The sequence below is a fragment of the Lissotriton helveticus genome, chromosome 5_1 (genome assembly GCF_964261635.1).
Source record: "Lissotriton helveticus chromosome 5_1, aLisHel1.1, whole genome shotgun sequence".
NCBI lineage: Eukaryota > Metazoa > Chordata > Amphibia > Caudata > Salamandridae > Lissotriton > Lissotriton helveticus.
In genome coordinates, this window is record NC_136065.1 from 498235168 (window position 1) to 498254540 (window position 19373).

Here is a 19373-nt window from a genome sequence, read left to right on the forward strand (position 1 = left end):
ACATCATAAATACGCCCTACGGAAACCATCTAAAGCCCAAGGTGAACTGTCCACCACACCAAGCAACACGACCTGGCCAAATCCACCAAGCAAACCACAGACACTATACAACTCGAGTTAGCGGCGGTGAGGGCAGACATACATGCGGCCAATAACAGACAGTCTGCTACAGAACAGAGAATAAGTGACACAGAGGATGCGGACCTGCTGGTAAACAAGGAACTAAAATCTCTTAACATAGCAACAGCAGCCCTGCAGAGACAAACAGCGAACTGGAAGACCAAAACCCACGCGGCAATATAAGAATACTAGGGGTCCCGGAGGGGGCTGAAGAGGGCCCCAAAGATCTAAAGAAATACCTCGAAGGCCCATCACTGCAAGACATGGAGACCTCCCAGGCAGCCAGCGCCAAGAGAAGGGCCTCGCCCGAGCCGGTTGCGGAGTGAGCCGACTCCGGCTCAACAACCAGCTCAACAATCAGACCATAAGGACAGACTGTAGCAACCATAACTACCTCATAGACTACCTCAGTAGCTAATCAAAATGAGCTAAAACATACCTACCTCAAGGAACACTCTGCAACACGAACAACAAAAAGGTCGACAGCTTAGTCGGCAATCTCAGGAAACGACTGAAGTTAATTCAACTCAAGGAACAAGACACCAACAGAGAAGGATCCACCGACCACCCAGGGTGAAACCCGCTGGCAGGATGAAGAACAAACAACCAGAGACTCGACCGCCGAAAAACACAACAACGCGAGATGACACGGACAATATATCCTTTTGTTAGCAAGACTAAGTACAAAGGGGCCCCCAAGTATCAGGGACAGGGGGGGAGGGGGGGAAGGAGGAGGAAAGGAAATAACAGCGGTCAAACAAAAAGGGCCACAAACTTCCCTGCACTCTATACCGGTCTCAAAGCAGCATGAAGAAAGTATAAAAGAAGGATTATTATAGCACAGTGGTGTACCACAACAGAATACCATTCTCGGGGAGACGGACCGGCGACCTTGTTGTCGCACGTTCGACATACACTATTTTTTTCGTGGAGGGGAGGGAGGGGGGCACCTCTATTACTAATGTTTGTATTTTTTTGCTCCATACTAACAGCTTCACTTTCACTTTCCTACCATGTCTTTAACTCGCAAGAAGGCAGACCATAGGCCGCACTGTACGAACCTATCACAGATCACGCAAAGGGCCAACACCGGGGAAATGAAACTACCGGGGGAGGGGAAAAAACGGAACACTGGGGACGCAGAACACTACCACCAACCAACACTGAACGCAGTTAATGGCTCCAACCAATAAACACCTATCGGCGGCGGACATAAAAATAGTATCCCTTAATGTGAAGGGGCTCAACCACCCAGTCAAGCGCAAGAAAATACTCTACTACCTTGCCAAAACCAAAGGGGATGTGGTCCTCCTACAGGAAACTAAGCTGTCCCTAGAGGACCTAAGGTTAGTTAGGGCCAGATGGATAGCACAAACAGCATGCTACCCAGCAGAGGGGAAAAACAGGGGGTAATAACACTAATATCCAGAAACTCGAACCTGACATAGAAGCCCACTCGCACGACAAAGTAGGAAGATTCATACTAACACACTTGAAAAGAGGGGAGGACCGCATACACATCGCCAACATTAACGGCCCTAATAATGACGATCCAACCTTCTGGGAAGACGAAGCACAGAAATTAGACTCCTTACCAAAGGACGATCTCACGGTGGTCGCAGGGGACTTCAACGTTCCCCTAGATCAGACTCTAGACAGGCAATCAAAATCCTGAGCACAGCAGCCCGAAGCACAAACTGCGCTGAAAAACATTTGCACCAAACTCAACCTCAAAGATTCCTGGCGACTCCAACACCCAGACACCAGATACTACACCTTCTACTCCGCTCCACACAACTCATACAGCAGAATAGATTACATCCTGATCACAGGACCGCACACACATCTAGTAGAGCACACAGAGATAGCCCCGAGACTGAAATCGGACCATTCATGCATTACCCTTAAGTTGAGTGGGTGCCACAACGAAGATATTCCCCGTAGGTGGCGGTTCAACAGTGATCTCTTAACAGACCCTGAAAACAAAAAAAAGATAACAGAGGCCATAAAGGAATACCTCAGACACAACGACACACCAGACATCAATCTAAACACACTGTGGGATGCGCTAAAGGCGACAATCAGAGGCACAATTATTGAGGTAAAGGCCAAAATCAACAGAGCTGCAAACCTGCAACTAGCACAGCTGGAACAATGCATTAAGAAACTAGAGGCAGAGCATATCGCGGCCACACACGACGCCACTGTTCTACACAAACTAACTAAAAAGAAATACGAGTTTAACAAAATACTGAGTGAAAGGGCCGGGATGTGGATCAACAAATACAAGGCCATAAACCTCTATGAGGCCAAGAGGGGGGGAAACAGCTAGCCTCATACCTAAAATATAAACACAACCAATACACAATTTCAGCCATCACAGACCCGAAAAGAAAGACCCACACAAAACACAAGGACATCCTAAAAACCTTTCAGGAGTTCTACCAAGAACTCTACAAAAACGACCAAAACTTCGACCCGGGGGCATGCAGTAAATACCTCGCCAGAATAGACACACCAAAGCTATCAAGCGGAGAAACACAAAAGCTCGGACAAGAAATTAGCGCACCTGTAATCGAAAGAGCAACCAAATCAATGAAAGAAAAGGCTCCAGGGCCGGACGGACACACAACGGCCTTCTACAAGGCCTTCCTAGACCAACTGGGACCCACCATGAAGAGGCTGTTCAACCACTGTGCTGCCAATTGGTCGGTCTCACAATCAATGGCTGAGGCCAACATAGTGGTGATACCAAAAGAGGGCAAGGACGGCCTCCTACCCAAGAACTACAGACCCATCTCCTTGATCAATGTAGACTGCAAGATCTACGCAAAAATACTGGCCACACGACTAAATCAGCTTCTACCAAACCTAATAAGCAACTCACAAGTAGGGTTCCTTAAGACCCGCTTGTCGAGCGACAACACAAGACTTCTCTGCCACATACTAGAACACAAATCAAAAAGGGCAGACCCAGCGATGGCCATCGCCCTCGACGCCGAGAAGGCCTTCGATAGAGTTTTGTGGGCCTTCCTCAATCAATGCATGCAAACATTCAACTTGGGGGAGGGATACATCAGGATGGTGATGGCACTATATGTAGACCCAAGGGCACACATAGTAATACATTGATTGCTCTCGGATCCCCTCAACCTACAGCGCGGTACCAGACAGGGCTGCCCACTATCCCCCTCACTTTTCCTACTAGCCCTAGAACTCCTGATCAGGGATATTAAAGCGAACCCCGAAATAAAGGGGGTCAGCATAAGAAACGTGGACATCAAACTAGCCGCCTATGCGGACGACGTTCTCATTGTGACGGAACAACCCGAGACCTCATCGCAGCCCTGATGCAGTCCATTGAGCTATACTCAGCAAATTCAGGATACAAGCTCAATAGGGACAAATCAGAGTGCAATCCCCTTAACATTCACACCACAAAAGAGTCGTTGGGAGGGTCGGGACTCACCTGGCAGAAAGGCTACATCAAATACCTGGGGATACACTTCGGTAATGACCTCATGACCACACTCAATGAAAATGAAAAAAGACTACTAATGAAAATAAAGACACTTCTAGAGTCCTGGTCCCCCAGGTTTATAACATGGAGGGGCAGGGTAGAGACCATCAGGATGATAATCAGCCCGATGATCAATTACCTGGTGAGCATGCTCCCGTTGGTACTCACGGATGACTTAATCACCAATTTCTTATTGCAGGGGAAAAGGGCACGCATAAGCATAAAAAAACTCAAGACTTGATAAGACACTGGGAGGAGTAAGCCTAGCAGACTTTAGATCATACCAGACAGCATTTTTAGCAAAACAAGGGTCTGCATGGCTAATACCCCCACAACCTTACACCCCAGCATGATTCAAACAACACTTCTTGCACACTAATTTTTCTCTCCTGTACTCTCTTTCTTCACTTCTCTATCCTTATTCTAACCTTGTCTGCAATACAGAGGGCTCCATATGGGTAAGATTAAAAAGGACAATTCGTACAAATGTTAAGCTACTATGTAATTACTGCTCCTGATTGTCTTTTTTTTCCCTTTTTGATTTAACTATATGTAACGATCAAATGGAACTCTCAACTACAATACAAATGTACCTGTATGTGTAGGAAAATAATAAAAACTTGTGAAATAAAAAAAAAGAACTATTATCGGAGGGGGTGTCATTCAATAGGAGAAATGATGCCTAAAGAGTTTGCGTCAGTATTAGATCCTATTATTCTATGTGGTGCAAAAAGATGAGGGAGAACACCCTAGACCCTCAAAACGTTGAGCCCTCAGGCCGACATTTTGACAATTCTTATCCTATGCACACGCTCTATTCACAAGTGAAATTTCACAACACAGTAAGTGTAAACAAAAGAGGAATAATGTTCTGTTGTCTTTTCTGTTTTTTCTTTTAATCCAACAATGCCCAGCCAACACGTGTTTCGTCGATTGGGGATGACCCCACAACTTCTTCAGGGCTGTATGGCTCTCTAGGTCAATATTTAAGTCCTCTACTCCGGTTATACTTCCGACCCGGCTGGTCAATATATCCCAAATGGACTGTCATCCAAATTATGAGGGAGATTAGTAAGTCCAACCTTATCGTAGGACTGGTGCAAAATCCCGAGTACGGTGGCTTGTCCAAGTGCTCCAATTGAGTTAAAAACTTAACCTGGCAGTCCCTGAAGCGAGTACGCTCGCATAAACGGAGTCTGGACACCGGATTCATGCTCTGTAATTTTAGACCACTGGCACATCCACTTATCAGCTTCACTCACATACACGCATCATCACAGCTGTTTTATATGAAAAGATCTCAGACAAAGAACCCTCTCATGGAGATTGTGGGGGCACTGCAACGCCGGCCCCACGAGGAGCAAAAAGCCCAATGATGAAGCATGACACCCACATGGGTGTGGGAGGGCATTACTTCCTATTAAGAAAAACTCCTACCTATACCAACTTTCCTTAATCCCTTTACTACATAGGAACAAGGACCCCCTTTTTGTTATCGAACTATTCATCACCACAATCTAGTCTTAAATAATCTATTACATCATGTATATACTAAATATGTAAGTAATGATAATCATCTTAGAACTGTATCAATATTACTGCAGCAGCTGTGATAAACTGAAAACCTATCATTCTAATTCTTAATGCCATTCATTAAATACCTTTCTTACCTTGATATCTATTTTGCTGTTTATATTGTCCTGTGTAGAAGAGTCTTCAAGGACACTTGCTTCTTGCTTGGCTGGGAACTGTATCTCCTCAGTTTTCATCTTCACAGAATGGTTGTCAGCAGTAGATCCAATTCCAAAAAAGTCCAAAATAACCACCCACGTTTGTAATGTTATTAAAACATCTAGACAGTTAAAATCAACATCCACACTGCGGTTCATTTGTCCATACTGAGTAATAAACTCAGGGTGCTTCTTATCCACTAGGAACACATTGATATGAACTAAAGAATCATCAAAGGGGTTCTTTTCATCATAATTGGTGGACTTATTGGAGGTGGGAGAAGGGGGTGGTGTAAAGGGATACTCCGAATCAGCCTCTTCTTTTTGCCTTCTGTTTGTTGCAGAGGTTGGTCTTTGGTATAACTGAAATACATTTTGGGCTTCTTCCATATGAGAAGGAAGTGAACGGGGCATCTCTGGATATTCCACATTTGCAACTGAAGGACAAGACTGAGAAAGGTATTCTTTATGAGTTAGGTTAGATGGTTTGGGTGCTCCTCTGGATAGCATGAGGTTTTTATATTTAGAATCTGTTTTTTTATCTAGAAGATCCTCCATTAGAAGAGATCGCAAAGCAATCTGTATTGCTAGTGTGTAAGGATGATCTTTATTGAACTCAATATCAAAATCTTGAAACTTTAGACTCACTAAATCCTGATCGCCAAGTGTTAGGTCACCACTTAATTTAACTTGAAGTTCTGAAATGTGAAAATATGCTTGGATCTGTGTGAAGGATGTTGATTCCTGAACTGAAACATACTTGTTTGAAGAAGCGAAGCTGGAGTGACTAAAGAGCCCTTTCTCATTCTGTTCACTGATGCCATCAATGTATCCACTGGGGACAGACAAAGGTGATCTAGGACCGGAAGGGGAGGTAGAACTTTGGAGCAACTTGTTTACATCTTCATTGTAGATCACGTTATCAAGTGTTTCTAAAAGTTGCTCATACACATGTTTTGCAAGAACCACCTAAAGAGTAAAAAACAAAAAGAAATACGTATTAATATCATAATCACACATGAACTGGGCTATGATACAACATCTTTTGACCTCTAACTCAAAACTAAATTAACCATGTTTAATTTTCACAGATGGCATGGCATACAACGTAAACATGCTACCAGTGTTGGAGAGGAGCGCTCTTCAACATGTTCATTTATTAAGTGTATTGTTTGGACTTCTAAAACAGATGAAAAGGGAATCGCTGTGAAACACACATAAGTAGTAGTAACATTGGATTTCCACTATGCAGCTGTTTTACCAGTTAAAAAGAGGCTGAAAACAATCATTGAAAAACTTCTGTAGTAGCTACATGTGGAATTCCTCAAGTTTAGTAGCAATGGCTTACTGTAAGATGAGGGCATGCTTAGTAAGTATGAGAATGCCTGATCACTTATAAGAAATAATATGGAAGATGGTACGTTGATGAGGTTTTTCTGTGGTTTGAATTCTTGGATGAGCCAAAGCACTCACATTGCATGTGATTTTCGGGGGTGCTAATCAAGGCCTTTTAGCAAGGAGATATTGCAAAGAATATCTGATGCAGGGAACACAGACAAATTCCAAGTTGTCCACGTAAGGCATGAGCAGCACATTCTCTCTGGCTTTTTTCTATGTATAATGCAATTCTTAGTACTGGATTTACAATGCAAAAACAAAACTGCAAGAAAAAGAATGCAAAAGAAAGCCAGCTGAATGTGCTAGTCTCGCCTTATAGGAAACTATATATATCTTTGAATATTTTGATGCACATGCAACTCAATGAAGATTCTCTGGTGTTCCGGTGATTGAAAGTAACATTAGAGGATTGCTTGGTTAAGTGATGTCCTCAACAGAGTACCACTTTACATGCAACTGCACCACTAAAATATATTCTACCATCCATAGTTGAACAAATGCGGTCATCAAAGAGACCTGAAAACAACAAGGGAAAGTTACTTATTTGTAATCCTAATTCCTCACCTTGGGATTCTCAATTGAATTAATAAACAATGAATATTGACACCTATGTGCAAGATTGCTCAAACAGGCATGTCAAAGACAAGCTCCTCTTTGAAAATCAAATAATTTTACATTGCCAATCCAAAGCCAGCATTTCCCATCTTTTCTTTAGGTTGTAAGAAATACGAAAAATAATAACACAACATTAACTGGATCCAAAAATCCCTTTTATTTCTCATCTAGCAAGAAATGAGCACAGGACCGGCCAAGAATCAGTGATTAGCAATTTGGCACTGTTCCTGTCATGCTGCCGCTCCTCAGAACGCAGTGCTGTGACAAAGTCTGTTCACTTTGCTGGACAAGAAATAAGATGTCAGTCAATATCCTACATGCACCTCATGCCTGATTAAATAGGGCATTCATTCTTTTCAAATTTCGTGAAGCTACCCAAGATGGAGAACTAGGATAAAAAGTTAGAAACATGTTCTTCTCCTTGCTGAGACCAATAATTATATTCATAAACAATAACAGCAACCTCATCGCCCATAGAGGTTTTAGACAAAGCAGGTGATTAACATAAAGTAGTTAGCAATTTAAAGAAGTTATAGAGGTATGATCCACACAAAAGCGTTTGTCTTCTGTGACCTTGACCTGTAGAAACAATCAAGTCCCTATTACTGTCAAGACCTGGATACTTGGAAGGTCTGCTGAGCCTCCTTCTAGACTGTGCAAAGAAAGGACTACTCCATACAGTATACCTGAACGGTGCAAAGTATCTTTTCAAGAATATCCCACATAAGAGGAATAGCCCACAAAGGGTAAAACCTCCTTAGAAATCTTACGAATCTGGTTTGAAGATGAAGATTAGAAACAAAACGCATAGCAAAGCACCAAACATATTCTAAAGGAACAGAAAGGAGAAAAGAACCAGGCCTATTTCCAGACGTAAATCCCAGTAGGAAGCTCCAGCTGCAAGGAGCAAAAGTAAAGTGTGAGAAGTTGGCCTGATATATAGTGCTCACTATTCTAGTGATCACTCTGTATCATTCCAAACGACCCTTACTGATGATTGGTTGTAAGTCAACCGTATAGACCAGCTATCCTAGTAGCGTGGACAAAAGCAGTCTTTAGGCTAAACTCTAGAGGGCGTGTTAAGTCAGCTGTTTTACCATCACATATACCCCTTGAAAACCAAGTGAAAGGACACCACACAAGTTGTTATGAAAATAAAGTATATTTATTTATAACAAGACTACCCTGAACTCTTTATGAGTCAGGGAGCTAAGCACAACACAAAACTCTTACGAAAATACTGCAAGTCGCACAATTTACACAAATGCCCGAGGGGCACGAAAAACCATATACTTAAAAAGTGGAATGCGAAATACTAGCAGGTAAGTAACACGATCCAGAGGCTTCAGGACCGCTAGGACTACCTTACTGAACCCTCAGGTTAGTAGCAGGAGGCCTAGGGAACCCGGGTGCAGAGTGGAAACTCTTACGCGGGATGAGGGACAAAGTCTATGGATGCTAGCAATTCTAAAGTTACTGTTTCCGGACGAATCCGACTAGGTAGACTAAAAACGACAAAGGATCTGGACACTAGGATAGTGAACCTGTGCTGGAGCACTGAGATGCTCGAGTTACCTAGCCCAGGGGCTGCGGCTGCATAGGGTTCAAAAGATGTCGGGAATCCTCGTTGTAGTCTATGGAGCCTGAAAGAAAATGTTGCTGGCAGGCGACCAGTGAAGATGTTCGGTGTGATCCAAGGCTGGATCAGTGAAGGAGACGACCTGAAAGCAGAGGGGACTCAGTTCTTAATCACTAGCCAGTGATTGTGTGGGCACCAGGATGGCACCGGATGAAGTCACCGCGATCAGGTGAGTGGGTGACGCTGGACTCTGCAGTCACACGGGCAAGGAGGCGTTGTCGGCGTCCAGGCTGGAGGTGCGAGCTGTCCCACGATGGTGTCTGCTGTCGGCGATGCTGGATCCAGGATTGGAGCAACATACCTTGGCAAAGGCAAGCCCACGCGGTTGAGTCAAGATGGCGTCTGGAGTGGACCAGGAGGGTCCAGGGTACTTCCTGTTGGACAAGAAGCAAGGGCCAGTCTAGAGGACCTAGACCAGCGGTGAAAACGTCGTGGTACGTCGTCAGGAGGGTCACTAGCCGTCGGGCAAGTGACCGGACAACGTGGCAAGCAGCGAGGAAGCAGAAGGGCCCCACGCAGATCTCGTGGATGCTGGGGGGCTGGACTTCGGTGCTGGAGCTGCTCAGGGTTAGGGCTTCTCAAACCCCAGTGCACTCACTCGAGGGTCCCTCGGTGGTCGTGCTGGTTAAGCGTCGTGCAGGTCTTGAAGATAGCCGGTCCCACGGGTCTCGTCGCACCCACGAATCTCAGCTGGGCTGATGATGCAGGTAGAGGTCAGGGATGGCAGGGAAACCGGGTCTCGTCGAGCTGGTCAGTCTTGATCCGGAGGATGGACGTGCAGCAAACCGCAAGCGCTTAGATGGTGCCTGCTGGTGCAGGGTGGCTACTCCTTAGCCACAAGGGAGAGTCTTCAGAGAGTGACAAGAGTTCCTTTCGCGGAAAGTAGTTCAAGTTTCAAGATTATCCAATTTGGGAAGGGTGCCCGCTCCTACCTTTATTCTAAAAAAAGGGGCTGGCACGCGACTAGGTCCTGCCCATGGGTGGGACCAGGAGGGGGGTGGTTACACCCCTCTCCTTTGTCCGGTCTCCCCCCAGCTCAGGGGCTGGTGTGCCCCTGGAACTGGTTTGAGCCAGCATATGCACAGTGAGCACCGGGGTGCCACTTGCAGTCACCTTCCTTTCAGCCCTGCCTACCTGGGATACACAAAATCCTGTCTGGGATGGTGCTGGCACCGCCCATGACAGGAAACCCTTTGTCCAGACCTCCCTCGCAGGAAGGACTCCCAGCAGCAGGAGGGCAGACTTGAGTCTCGGTGGCAGCATCCATTTTGTGGAGCTGAGGCTGTGTCAACTTTAACCGGGGTTCACAGTTACATACATGTCGTGTCCCTCTAGAAGGGTGGAATGCTAACCCCGTCGCCAGAATTGGCGAGGGGTTAGTATTCCAATTCGTATGACACCTTACTCGACATGTTTTGATAATGCTATGCCAAAGTTAGCATTTAACCGCGAGGATTATAATGCACTTAAGAGTATATGGTATAGTGTTATCATGGAACAGCTATTAGGACTTGGTTCCGCAAGCTGCAAACGGGCTCAGCTCATGCCAGACCACCATCTCACATAATTCCAAGCACTCTGCCTTCAGGATTGATAAGGCCTTCCATAGGAGTGACTGATAGGAATATATGTATCCATTTTAGGTTTAGATATAGGGGACTATATCTAAAGCAAAGGGTGATTACACCACCTTGCCCCAGCTGTCGTGCAGCCAGTTGTGTCTGTTTGGGATGGCCAGCCAGGGGTGGCATAATACATGCTGCAGCCCCTGGTAGGCCCTGGGTACACCTATGCCCTGGATACCTAAGGTATACTGTACAGGGACTGATAAGGTGGCCCAGTATCAATTGGTAAATGCACCTAGGGTACATGGTTGTAATTTAGAGAGAGAACAGCTAGGCTGTGGGTCTGATTAGCAGGCCCACAGCCAGGGAAAGTCGTAAATCAGTGAAGCAAAAAGCAAAAATAAAAAATCTGGGGTGGCCATGGGATTGCAGACCCCACTCTCCTACATAACCCCCCCCCCCCAAACTTAGGGACATTAAACTAACCTTGACCAGGTGAGTCTTCCTGTTCTAAGTGGAAGTACCTGGAGAGACCATCTGCATTACCATGGTCAGTCCCTGGGCGGTGCTCCACTGTAAAGTCCATCCCCTGTAGGGAAATGGACCACCTAAGAAGTTTGGGGTTTTCACCCTTCATTTGATTTAGCCATAAGAGGGGCTTATGGTCGGTCTGAATCTTGAAGTGAGTACCAAACAAGTATGGCCTCAACTTCTTCAGGGCCCAAACCACAGCAAAGGCCTCCCTCTCAATAGCTGACCAACGTTTCTCTCTAGGGGTCAGCCTTCTACTTATAAAAGCAATGGGCTGGTCATGACCATCAATATTCAGCTGAGATAGAACAGCTCCCACACCCAACTCAGAAGCATCTGTTTGGACAATGAAAGGTTTGGAGTAGTCTGGACTCTTGAGAATAGGTGCAGTGCACATGGCCTGCTTTAGGTCATCGAATGCCTTCTGACAGCTAACTGTCCACTGAACTTTCTTTGGCATTTTCTTACTTGTCAGGTCATTAAGTGGAGTCACAATGGTTCCATAATTTCTGACAAATTTCCTATAGTAACCAGACGGGCCCAAGAAAGCTCTGACCTGTGTCTGGGTGGTTGGAGGAGCCCAGTCCTTTACGGCCTGTATCTTGCTCTCCAGAGGTTGAACTTGGCCTCCACCTACAAGGTGGCCCAAGTATACAACTTGACTCTGCCCTATCTGGCACTTAATAGCCTTGATAGTGAGGCCTGCCGTTTGCAGGGCCTCTAAAACTTTCCTCAGGTGGATCAGGTGATCCTCCCAGGTGGAGCTAAAGACAGCAATATCATCTAGATATGCTGCACAAAAGTCATCCAACCCAGTGAGAACTTGGTTCACCAACCTTTGAAAAGTGGCAGGTGCATTTTTAAAACCAAAGGGCATCACCACAAATTGGTAATGACCTCCTGGGGTAGAAAATGCTGTCTTGGCCTTGGCATCCTCAGCTAACCTGATTTGCCAATAACCAGCTGTTAGGTCAAATGTACTTAAGAAAGTTGCAGAAGCCAACTTATCTATCAGTTCATCTGCCCTAGGTATTGGGTGGGCATCTGTCTTAGTGACAGCATTGAGACCCCTGTAGTCTACGCAAAACCTCATCTCTCTCTTACCATCTTGGGTGTGAGGTTTAGGCACTAGAACTACAGGACTAGCCCACGGGCTCTCTGAGGGTTCAATGACTCCCAATTCCAACATCTTTTGTACTTCTTGCTTTATGCAGTCCCTGACGTGGTCAGGTTGCCTGTAGATTTTACTCTTAATAGGCAGACTGTCTCCAGTGTCCACCTCATGTGTGCACCAGTTTGTCTGACTGGGGGTCAGAGAAAACATTTGTCTGAAGGATTGAAGGACTTCCTTACAATCCTTTTGTTGATGCTCAAAGAGGCTGTCAGAAAAGACTACACCATCTCCTGACCCATCATCAGGGTTCTGAGTGAGCAGGTCTGGGAGAGGGTCACTCTCTTCCTCCTGCCCCTCATCTGTGGCCATGAGCAAGCCCATGTCCTCCTTGTCAACAAATGCTTTGAGCCTATTCACATGAAGTACTCTGTGAGGGCTCCTGGGAGTTCCCATGTCCACCAAGTAGGTGACCTCTCCCTTTTGCTCAATGACGATGTGGGGTCCAGACCATTTGTCCTGGAGCGCTGCTGGGGCCACTGGCTCCAACACCCACACCTTCTGTCCTGCATGGTAAACAGTTAGGACAGCCTTTTGGTCATGCCAAGCTTTTTGAAGTTCTTGGCAGGCCTCCAGGTTTTTAGATGCCTTCTCCATGTACTCTGCCATCCGGGAGCGGAGACCAAGTACATAGTCCACTATGTCAAGTTTAGGCTTTTTGAGAGGTAACTCCCATCCTTCCTTCACAAGACATAGGGGTCCTCTTACAGGATGTCCAAACAAAAGCTCAAAAGGGCTGTAACCAACCCCCTTCTGTGGGACCTCTCTGTAAGCAAACAGAAGGCAGGGTAAAAGGATGTCCCATCTTCGCCTAAGCTTTTCAGGTAACCCTTTTATCATCCCTTTGAGGGTCCTGTTGAATCTTTCAACAAGCCCATTGCATTGTGGGTGATAGGGTGTGGTAAATTTGTAATTTACACCACACTCCTTCCACATAGCAGTCAAGTATCCTGACATGAAGTTTGCACCTCTGTCAGAGACAACCTCCTTAGGGAACCCCACTCTGGAGAAAACTCCAACCAGGGCCCTAGCCACAACAGGAGCTGTAGTGGTCCAAAGGGGAATAGCTTCCGGATACCTGGTGGCATGATCCACTACCACCAGTATAAATCTGTGCCCAGATGCTGTTGGGGGGTCCATTGGTCCAACAATGTCAATCCCCACTCTTTCAAAGGGAACCCCCACCACAGGTAGTGGTATGAGGGGGGCCTTTGTTGTGCCACCTGATTTGCCACTGGCTTGGCAAGTGAAACATGAGCGACAAAACTCTTTAGTGTCCTCAGACATATGAGGCCAGTGAAAGTGTGGGGCAAGCCTGTCCCAAGTCTTGTTCTGGCCTAAGTGACCTGCAAGGGGAATTTCATGGGCTAAGGTGAGAAGGAAACCTCTAAGAGACAAGGGGATGGCCAGCCTCCTGGTAGCACCAGGGCTTGGGGTCTCTTGCCTCAGAGTATAGGAGTCCATCGTCCCAATATATCTTATGGGCACCTGTAGCATTCCCTGCAGCCTCAGCAGCAGCCTACTGTCTGAGGGGTTCAAGAGAGGAACAGTCTAACTGTGCCTGCCTCAAGTCTGCCCTGGAAGGTCCCCCTGTCCCAAGAAACTCAACCTGTTCAGGCTCAAGCTCTTCTAGGACAGTTCCTTCTGGGGTCTTGGGGTCAGTCTCCTGAGAGAGCTGATCCTCCACCTGAGACAGGGGGGAAGGGTCAACCTTACCCCTACTGCTCTTTCTCTTGGGTAGTGTCTGGTCCATTCTTCCAGGATCCAGCACTAGTTCAGCTGGGCATTTCTTGGCCTGTGACCTAGTCACAGCAAGGACATGTGCTGACAACCCTAACATTTCCACATGAGTCCTATACTCCACATCTGACCATAAGGAGGATTCCAAATCATTGCCCAAAAGACAGTCCACTGGGAGGTCTGAACTAACAACAACCCTTTTGAGGCCATTTACCCCTCCCCAGGAGAAATTAACAAGTGCCATACTATGGGAGGTAGTGGCATTGCTAGCATTGGTCACCAGGTAGTCTGAACCTAGTATTACCTGGTCAGGGTCCACAAAGTTTGATGTCACCATAGTGACACTGGCACAAGTGTCGCTGTAGGCCTGAGCCATTTTTCCATTGATCAAAGGCGTCTGCCTGTACTTGCCCAGAGTACTGGGACTTATTGTAGGGGTCATATCCATGTCCCCAGTACAAACAAGGACAGCCTGAGTCAGAACCCGCCTCAGTTCCCAGGATTAACCCCACTATAGCCTTGGGAGGATTACTACCACTACTAACTGTACTAGGGGGTGCAGGTGCCTTAGGGGCAGTAGTGGTAGGAGTTGGGCCTTTCTTGGTGCACTCACTAAACCAGTGAGTATTACTTTTGCAGTATTGGCACCATGGTTTCTTCTGACCATTATTCTTCTTCTTTTGGGAATTCTGGGACCCACCCTCTTTGGATTGTTGGGGCCCTGTTGAAGACTTCTGGTCATTTTGCTTATTCTCATTACCCTTGGGATCTGCTTTCTTCTGGCCACCACCCTGGTTCTGCTGCTTGACCCTTGTTCTGACCCATCTGTCTGCCTTCTTTCCCAATTCTTGGGGAGAGGTCAGATCTGAGTTAACAAGGTGCTGATGCAACAACTGATTCTGACAATTATTTAAGATTTGTTCTCTCATAATTAGATTATACAATCCTGTGTAATCAGTAACTTTACTTCCCAGCAACCAGCCTTCAAAAGCCTTAGTGGCACAATCAACAAAGTCAGCCCAATCCTGAGACTGAATTTTCTGGGTGTCTCTGAACAGCAACCTGTACTGTTCAGTTGTTAAGCCAAACCCATCAATCAGTGTATTCTTCGGGACTTGGTAATTGTTAGCATCCTCAGCTCTAGTAGTGAGGAGCTTATCTCTACCTTTACCTTCAAAGGAGAGCCACAATATAGCTGCCCACTGACTCTGGGGGATGCACTGGACAGTGCAGGCCCTCTCCAAAGCAGTCATCCATTTGTGGATGCCATCCCCTTGTTTAAAGGGGGGCACTATCTTACTCAGGTGTCTAGTATCAAAACTCCTGTCTTTATCCTTAGGGATATTGCTGCCACCAGTGGGGACTACCCCACTCAACTGTTGCTCTCTAGCAAAGGCAAGCTTCTCCTTGGCAAGGGCAAGTTCTTCCCTCTGGATCCTCAGATTAGCTTGTTTCATCCTTGCTTCATGTTCTCTCCTCTGAGGGGAGGTCATTCTCCTCTGGGGAGAAATCCTCCTCCTCTGAGAAGAGGCATGAGAGTGCACAGATCTATTGGAGTCCCTAGAATGAGACCTATCTCTTCTAACTCCAAAGTTAGGCCTGCTTAGGGTCAGTACTGGGGGTCCCCCAGATCCTTCCCTATGTAGGTCTAAGTTGGCCCTAGTAAGTCTGCTGACTAGCTCAGGACCATTGTCTGCCTCATCCCCAGAAAGGACCTCTTCATCCTCCTCCTCCTCTACTTCTTCAGTTTCAGGGAGGTCAGGATCACCAAGGGTACCCTCTAAGGCTGGCATGCTCCCATCTGTCTGAGAAGCTTTCCTAGCATCATATGTCTCTAAGAGACCTAACAGAAAAGGAGTGGTAGGGTTAGAACCCTGTTTCAATTTCCTGGAGGTACACAATTGTCTCATCTCCTGGAAACTGAGAGCTGCATATCTTGAGTTGACCTGTGGAGGGTCACTAGCCACTAGGGGAGTCTCTGAAGACTCTCCATGGGTAGACATGCTTCTAGTGTGGTGTACGTGATGCACCTACCTACACTATGGGTTTATCTACTGATCCCTTGCTAGAGTTGTAGTCAGGGTGTGCTAAGCCCTGTTACACTACAACAGCTGGTTCAGTAGAACTCAGAGTATTCTAAGCTAAGTTATATGTACCTATGTACCTATGTGATCTTCCAAATGATATTCTTAGGACACGTGTGTGGTAAAACAACAGCAAGCTCAAATCCCAACCGCTGCTCACCAATGTGAGAAGTTGGCCTGATATATAGTGCTCACTATTCTAGTGATCACTATGTATCATTCCAAACGACCCTTATTGATGATTGGTTGTAAGTCAACCGTATAGACCAGCTATCCTAGTAGCGTGGACAAAAGCAGTCTTTAGGCTAAACTCTAGAGGGTGTGTTAAGCCAGCTGTTTTACCATCACATATACCCCTTGAACACCAAGTGAAAGGACACCACACAAGTTGTTATGAAAATAAAGTATATTTATTTATAACAAGACTACCCTGAACTCTTTATGAGTCAGGGAGCTAAGCACAACACAAAACTCTTTTACGAAAATACTGCAAGTCGCACAATTTACACAAATGCCCGAGGGGCACGAAAAACCATATACTTAAAAAGTGGAATGCGAAATACTAGCAGGTAAGTTATGTTATGTTATGTTATAACGTTTTATTGAGCGCGAACAGCTGCCCCAGCAACGAGGCGTCCCGGCGCTAAACTATAACAAAACCTGAGGGGGGAGAGGGAAAGGAAGGGCAGTAAGAGGTTAGGATGGGGAGAATAGGAATGTTTTAATCGCTTTGCGGAAGGCCAGCAGATTAGTTATGGAGCGAATGTGAAGTGGAAGGGAATTCCAGAGCCTTGCCCCCAGGACTCTGAAAGAGCGACCGCCCATTCTGCTTAGCCTTATACGTGGGGTAACAACCAAGTTTTGACCCAAGGACCGTAGGGTCCGCTGAGGGGTGTAGGGCTCTAAGAGTGGGCGCAAGAGAACAGGACAGTCAGTCTTGAGAATTTTGAAAACCGTAATGAGGGCTTTAAACTGGACTCGGGCTTCCATGCGCAGCCAGTGTAGTTTCTGGATGGTGTTTCTTGCAGAGCACCTCCGAGGGAGGCCTACAACTGCCCTGGCGGCAGAGTTTTGAATACGTTGTAGCCGCGCCATCTCAGCTTTATTAAGGCCAAGAAAGAGGACATTGGCATAGTCCAGACGAGCCAGGATGGTGGACTGGACTATCAGTTGGCGCGTATGGTGGTCAAAAAAGCCAAGGATAGGATGAAGGCTCCTCAACAGGCCCACACAGGTGGCAGCCAGTTTCTTAGTGTGGGTCTGGAAGTTAAGAGATGCGTCCACCCAGACACCAAGGTTTTTTACCACGGTTTTGGGAGGGGGGATAGGGCCCAGTGCGGACGGCCACCAGTGATCAGTCCAGTAGTCAGGGTTTTTACCCAAAAGCAACACCTCTGTTTTGCCAGCGTTCAGCTGGAGGCAGTTGTGTGACATCCAGCGAGCAACTGCCTCTAACCCGTTCTTAAATCTCGCCGCTGAGATCGAGGGGCCCTCAGTCAGGGAGATGACAAGCTGGGTGTCGTCGGCGTACGACACTAGTGTCAGGTCCCATTCTTTTGCTATTTCGGCGAGAGGCTGGACATAAAGATTGAATAGGGACGGGCTAAGCGCCGATCCCTAGGGGACGCCTTGCTCTATGGGGTGAGGCTGGGATGTGAACGGGGGGGCAGAGACCCGGAAAGATCTATCTGTTAGGAATGATCGGAACCATTCTAGAGCAAGGTCTTTGATACCTATGGCTTCGAGACGTTTTAGTAGGATGGAGAGGGAGACCGTATCAAAGGCTGCGCTGAGGTCGAGTAAAATCAGCGCAGCACTTTGACCGGCGTCCAGGATGTTCCGTAAGTTTTCGATGGTGGTCAGCAGGGCGGATTCGGTGCTGAATCCTGGCCTGAAGCCATTTTGTGATGGGTCTAGAGTTTGATGTTGCGTCATGTAATTGGCTAGAACCTTGTTCACATGGGCTTCTGCCAATTTAGAGGCCCATGGAAGCAATGAAATTGGTCTGAAATTTCCTGGTTGTGATGGGTCTAGGGTGGTTTTTTTTATAATCGGAGAGACCCAGGCCTGCTTCCAACATGTGGGGACCACTGCTGAGGAGAATGATAGGTTAAGTAGGGTAGTCAGAGGAGGGAGGAAGAACTCAAGAGATTCTAGGAATTTGGCGGGTCTCATGGCATCTGTGGGCAAGCCAGATTTAACTTTGGTGCACAGTTTGGCAAGTTCGTCAGATGTTAAACAGGGGATGAGAGACAAACTGGGACTGTCTGGCGAGGGCTCACGTGTTTTGGAGGTGTCCGGGAGGTTCTGGGGGAAGGAGGTGTAGATTTTCTTTACTTTTTCCGTAAAGAAGGTGGCAAGTTCATCGCATTGTTGTGCGGAGGTTATGCCCGGGGTAGGATTAGAACTATCTTTAAGTTTTTGAACAAGTTCAAAAATAGTTTTTGAGGGATTCTCACTGGAGCTAATTGCTTCCGCATAGAAGGAAGCACGGGTGGTGCGCACCGCCTTGTGATATGACCTCAATTTTAGCAGGTAGACAGCTTTATCGGTGTCCCTATATTCTTTTCTCCACTGGCGTTCAGCCCTTTTGCAGTCTTTCCGCATGGTTAGAAGATTTTCATTGTACCATGGATTAGATGGCGTGTTACGGGTTTTAGTCCATTTTGCTGGTATTAGGGAGTCTAGTCCTAGGTTAATCCAATTTTGAAAGGCCGCGTAGGCGGAGTTGATGTCTCCGTCTGAGAGATTAAGGTGGAGGTTACCTAGTATACTAGTAAGGTCACTAGGTGCCAGTTTATGCCATGGCCTCTTGTATCGGGAACTGGAGGTGTTTTTCACAATCGAGTCTCTGATCTTCAGGGAGAATTTGATAAGGGAGTGGTCAGTCCACCCCATGGGTTTAGGGGGGGCAGCCGAGACAGCTGAGAGGTTGGAAAACACAGGGTCCAGTAAGTGCCCGGCAGAATGAGTAGGAGTATGGATGAGTGAGTTTAGCTGAAGGGCTGTAAGGTCTGCCTGAAGGTTCTTAATGGTATGGTCGGTCAGGGAGTCGAAATGTAAGTTAAGGTCTCCCAGGATGGTAAAATTGGGAGAGGATATCACTAGCGTGTGAGCGACATCTAGGAATTCCTCAATGAACCTGGTAGTGGGGCCAGGGGGCCGGTAGATATATAGTCCGGAGAGGGTGAACTGGGGACTAGTGGAGATTTTAAACCTTGCGCTTTCACAGCCCCAAATGGCTTCCTTTTCAAAAGTGC

At 46.7% G+C, this 19373-nt stretch overlaps 1 protein-coding gene across 2 annotated transcripts in view; it reads right to left on the reverse strand.

Moving 5' to 3' along the window:
• VPS13D (vacuolar protein sorting 13 homolog D) overlaps window positions 1-19373 on the reverse strand; it is a 2979414-nt gene that overhangs the window by 2559822 nt on the left and 400219 nt on the right. For both annotated transcript variants that reach the window (XM_078642819.1, XM_078642818.1), the window contains exon 21: window positions 5311-6339. In XM_078642819.1, coding sequence (XP_078498945.1) covers window positions 5311-6339 — 1029 coding nt within the window. The remainder of the gene's footprint in view (window positions 1-5310; window positions 6340-19373) is intronic.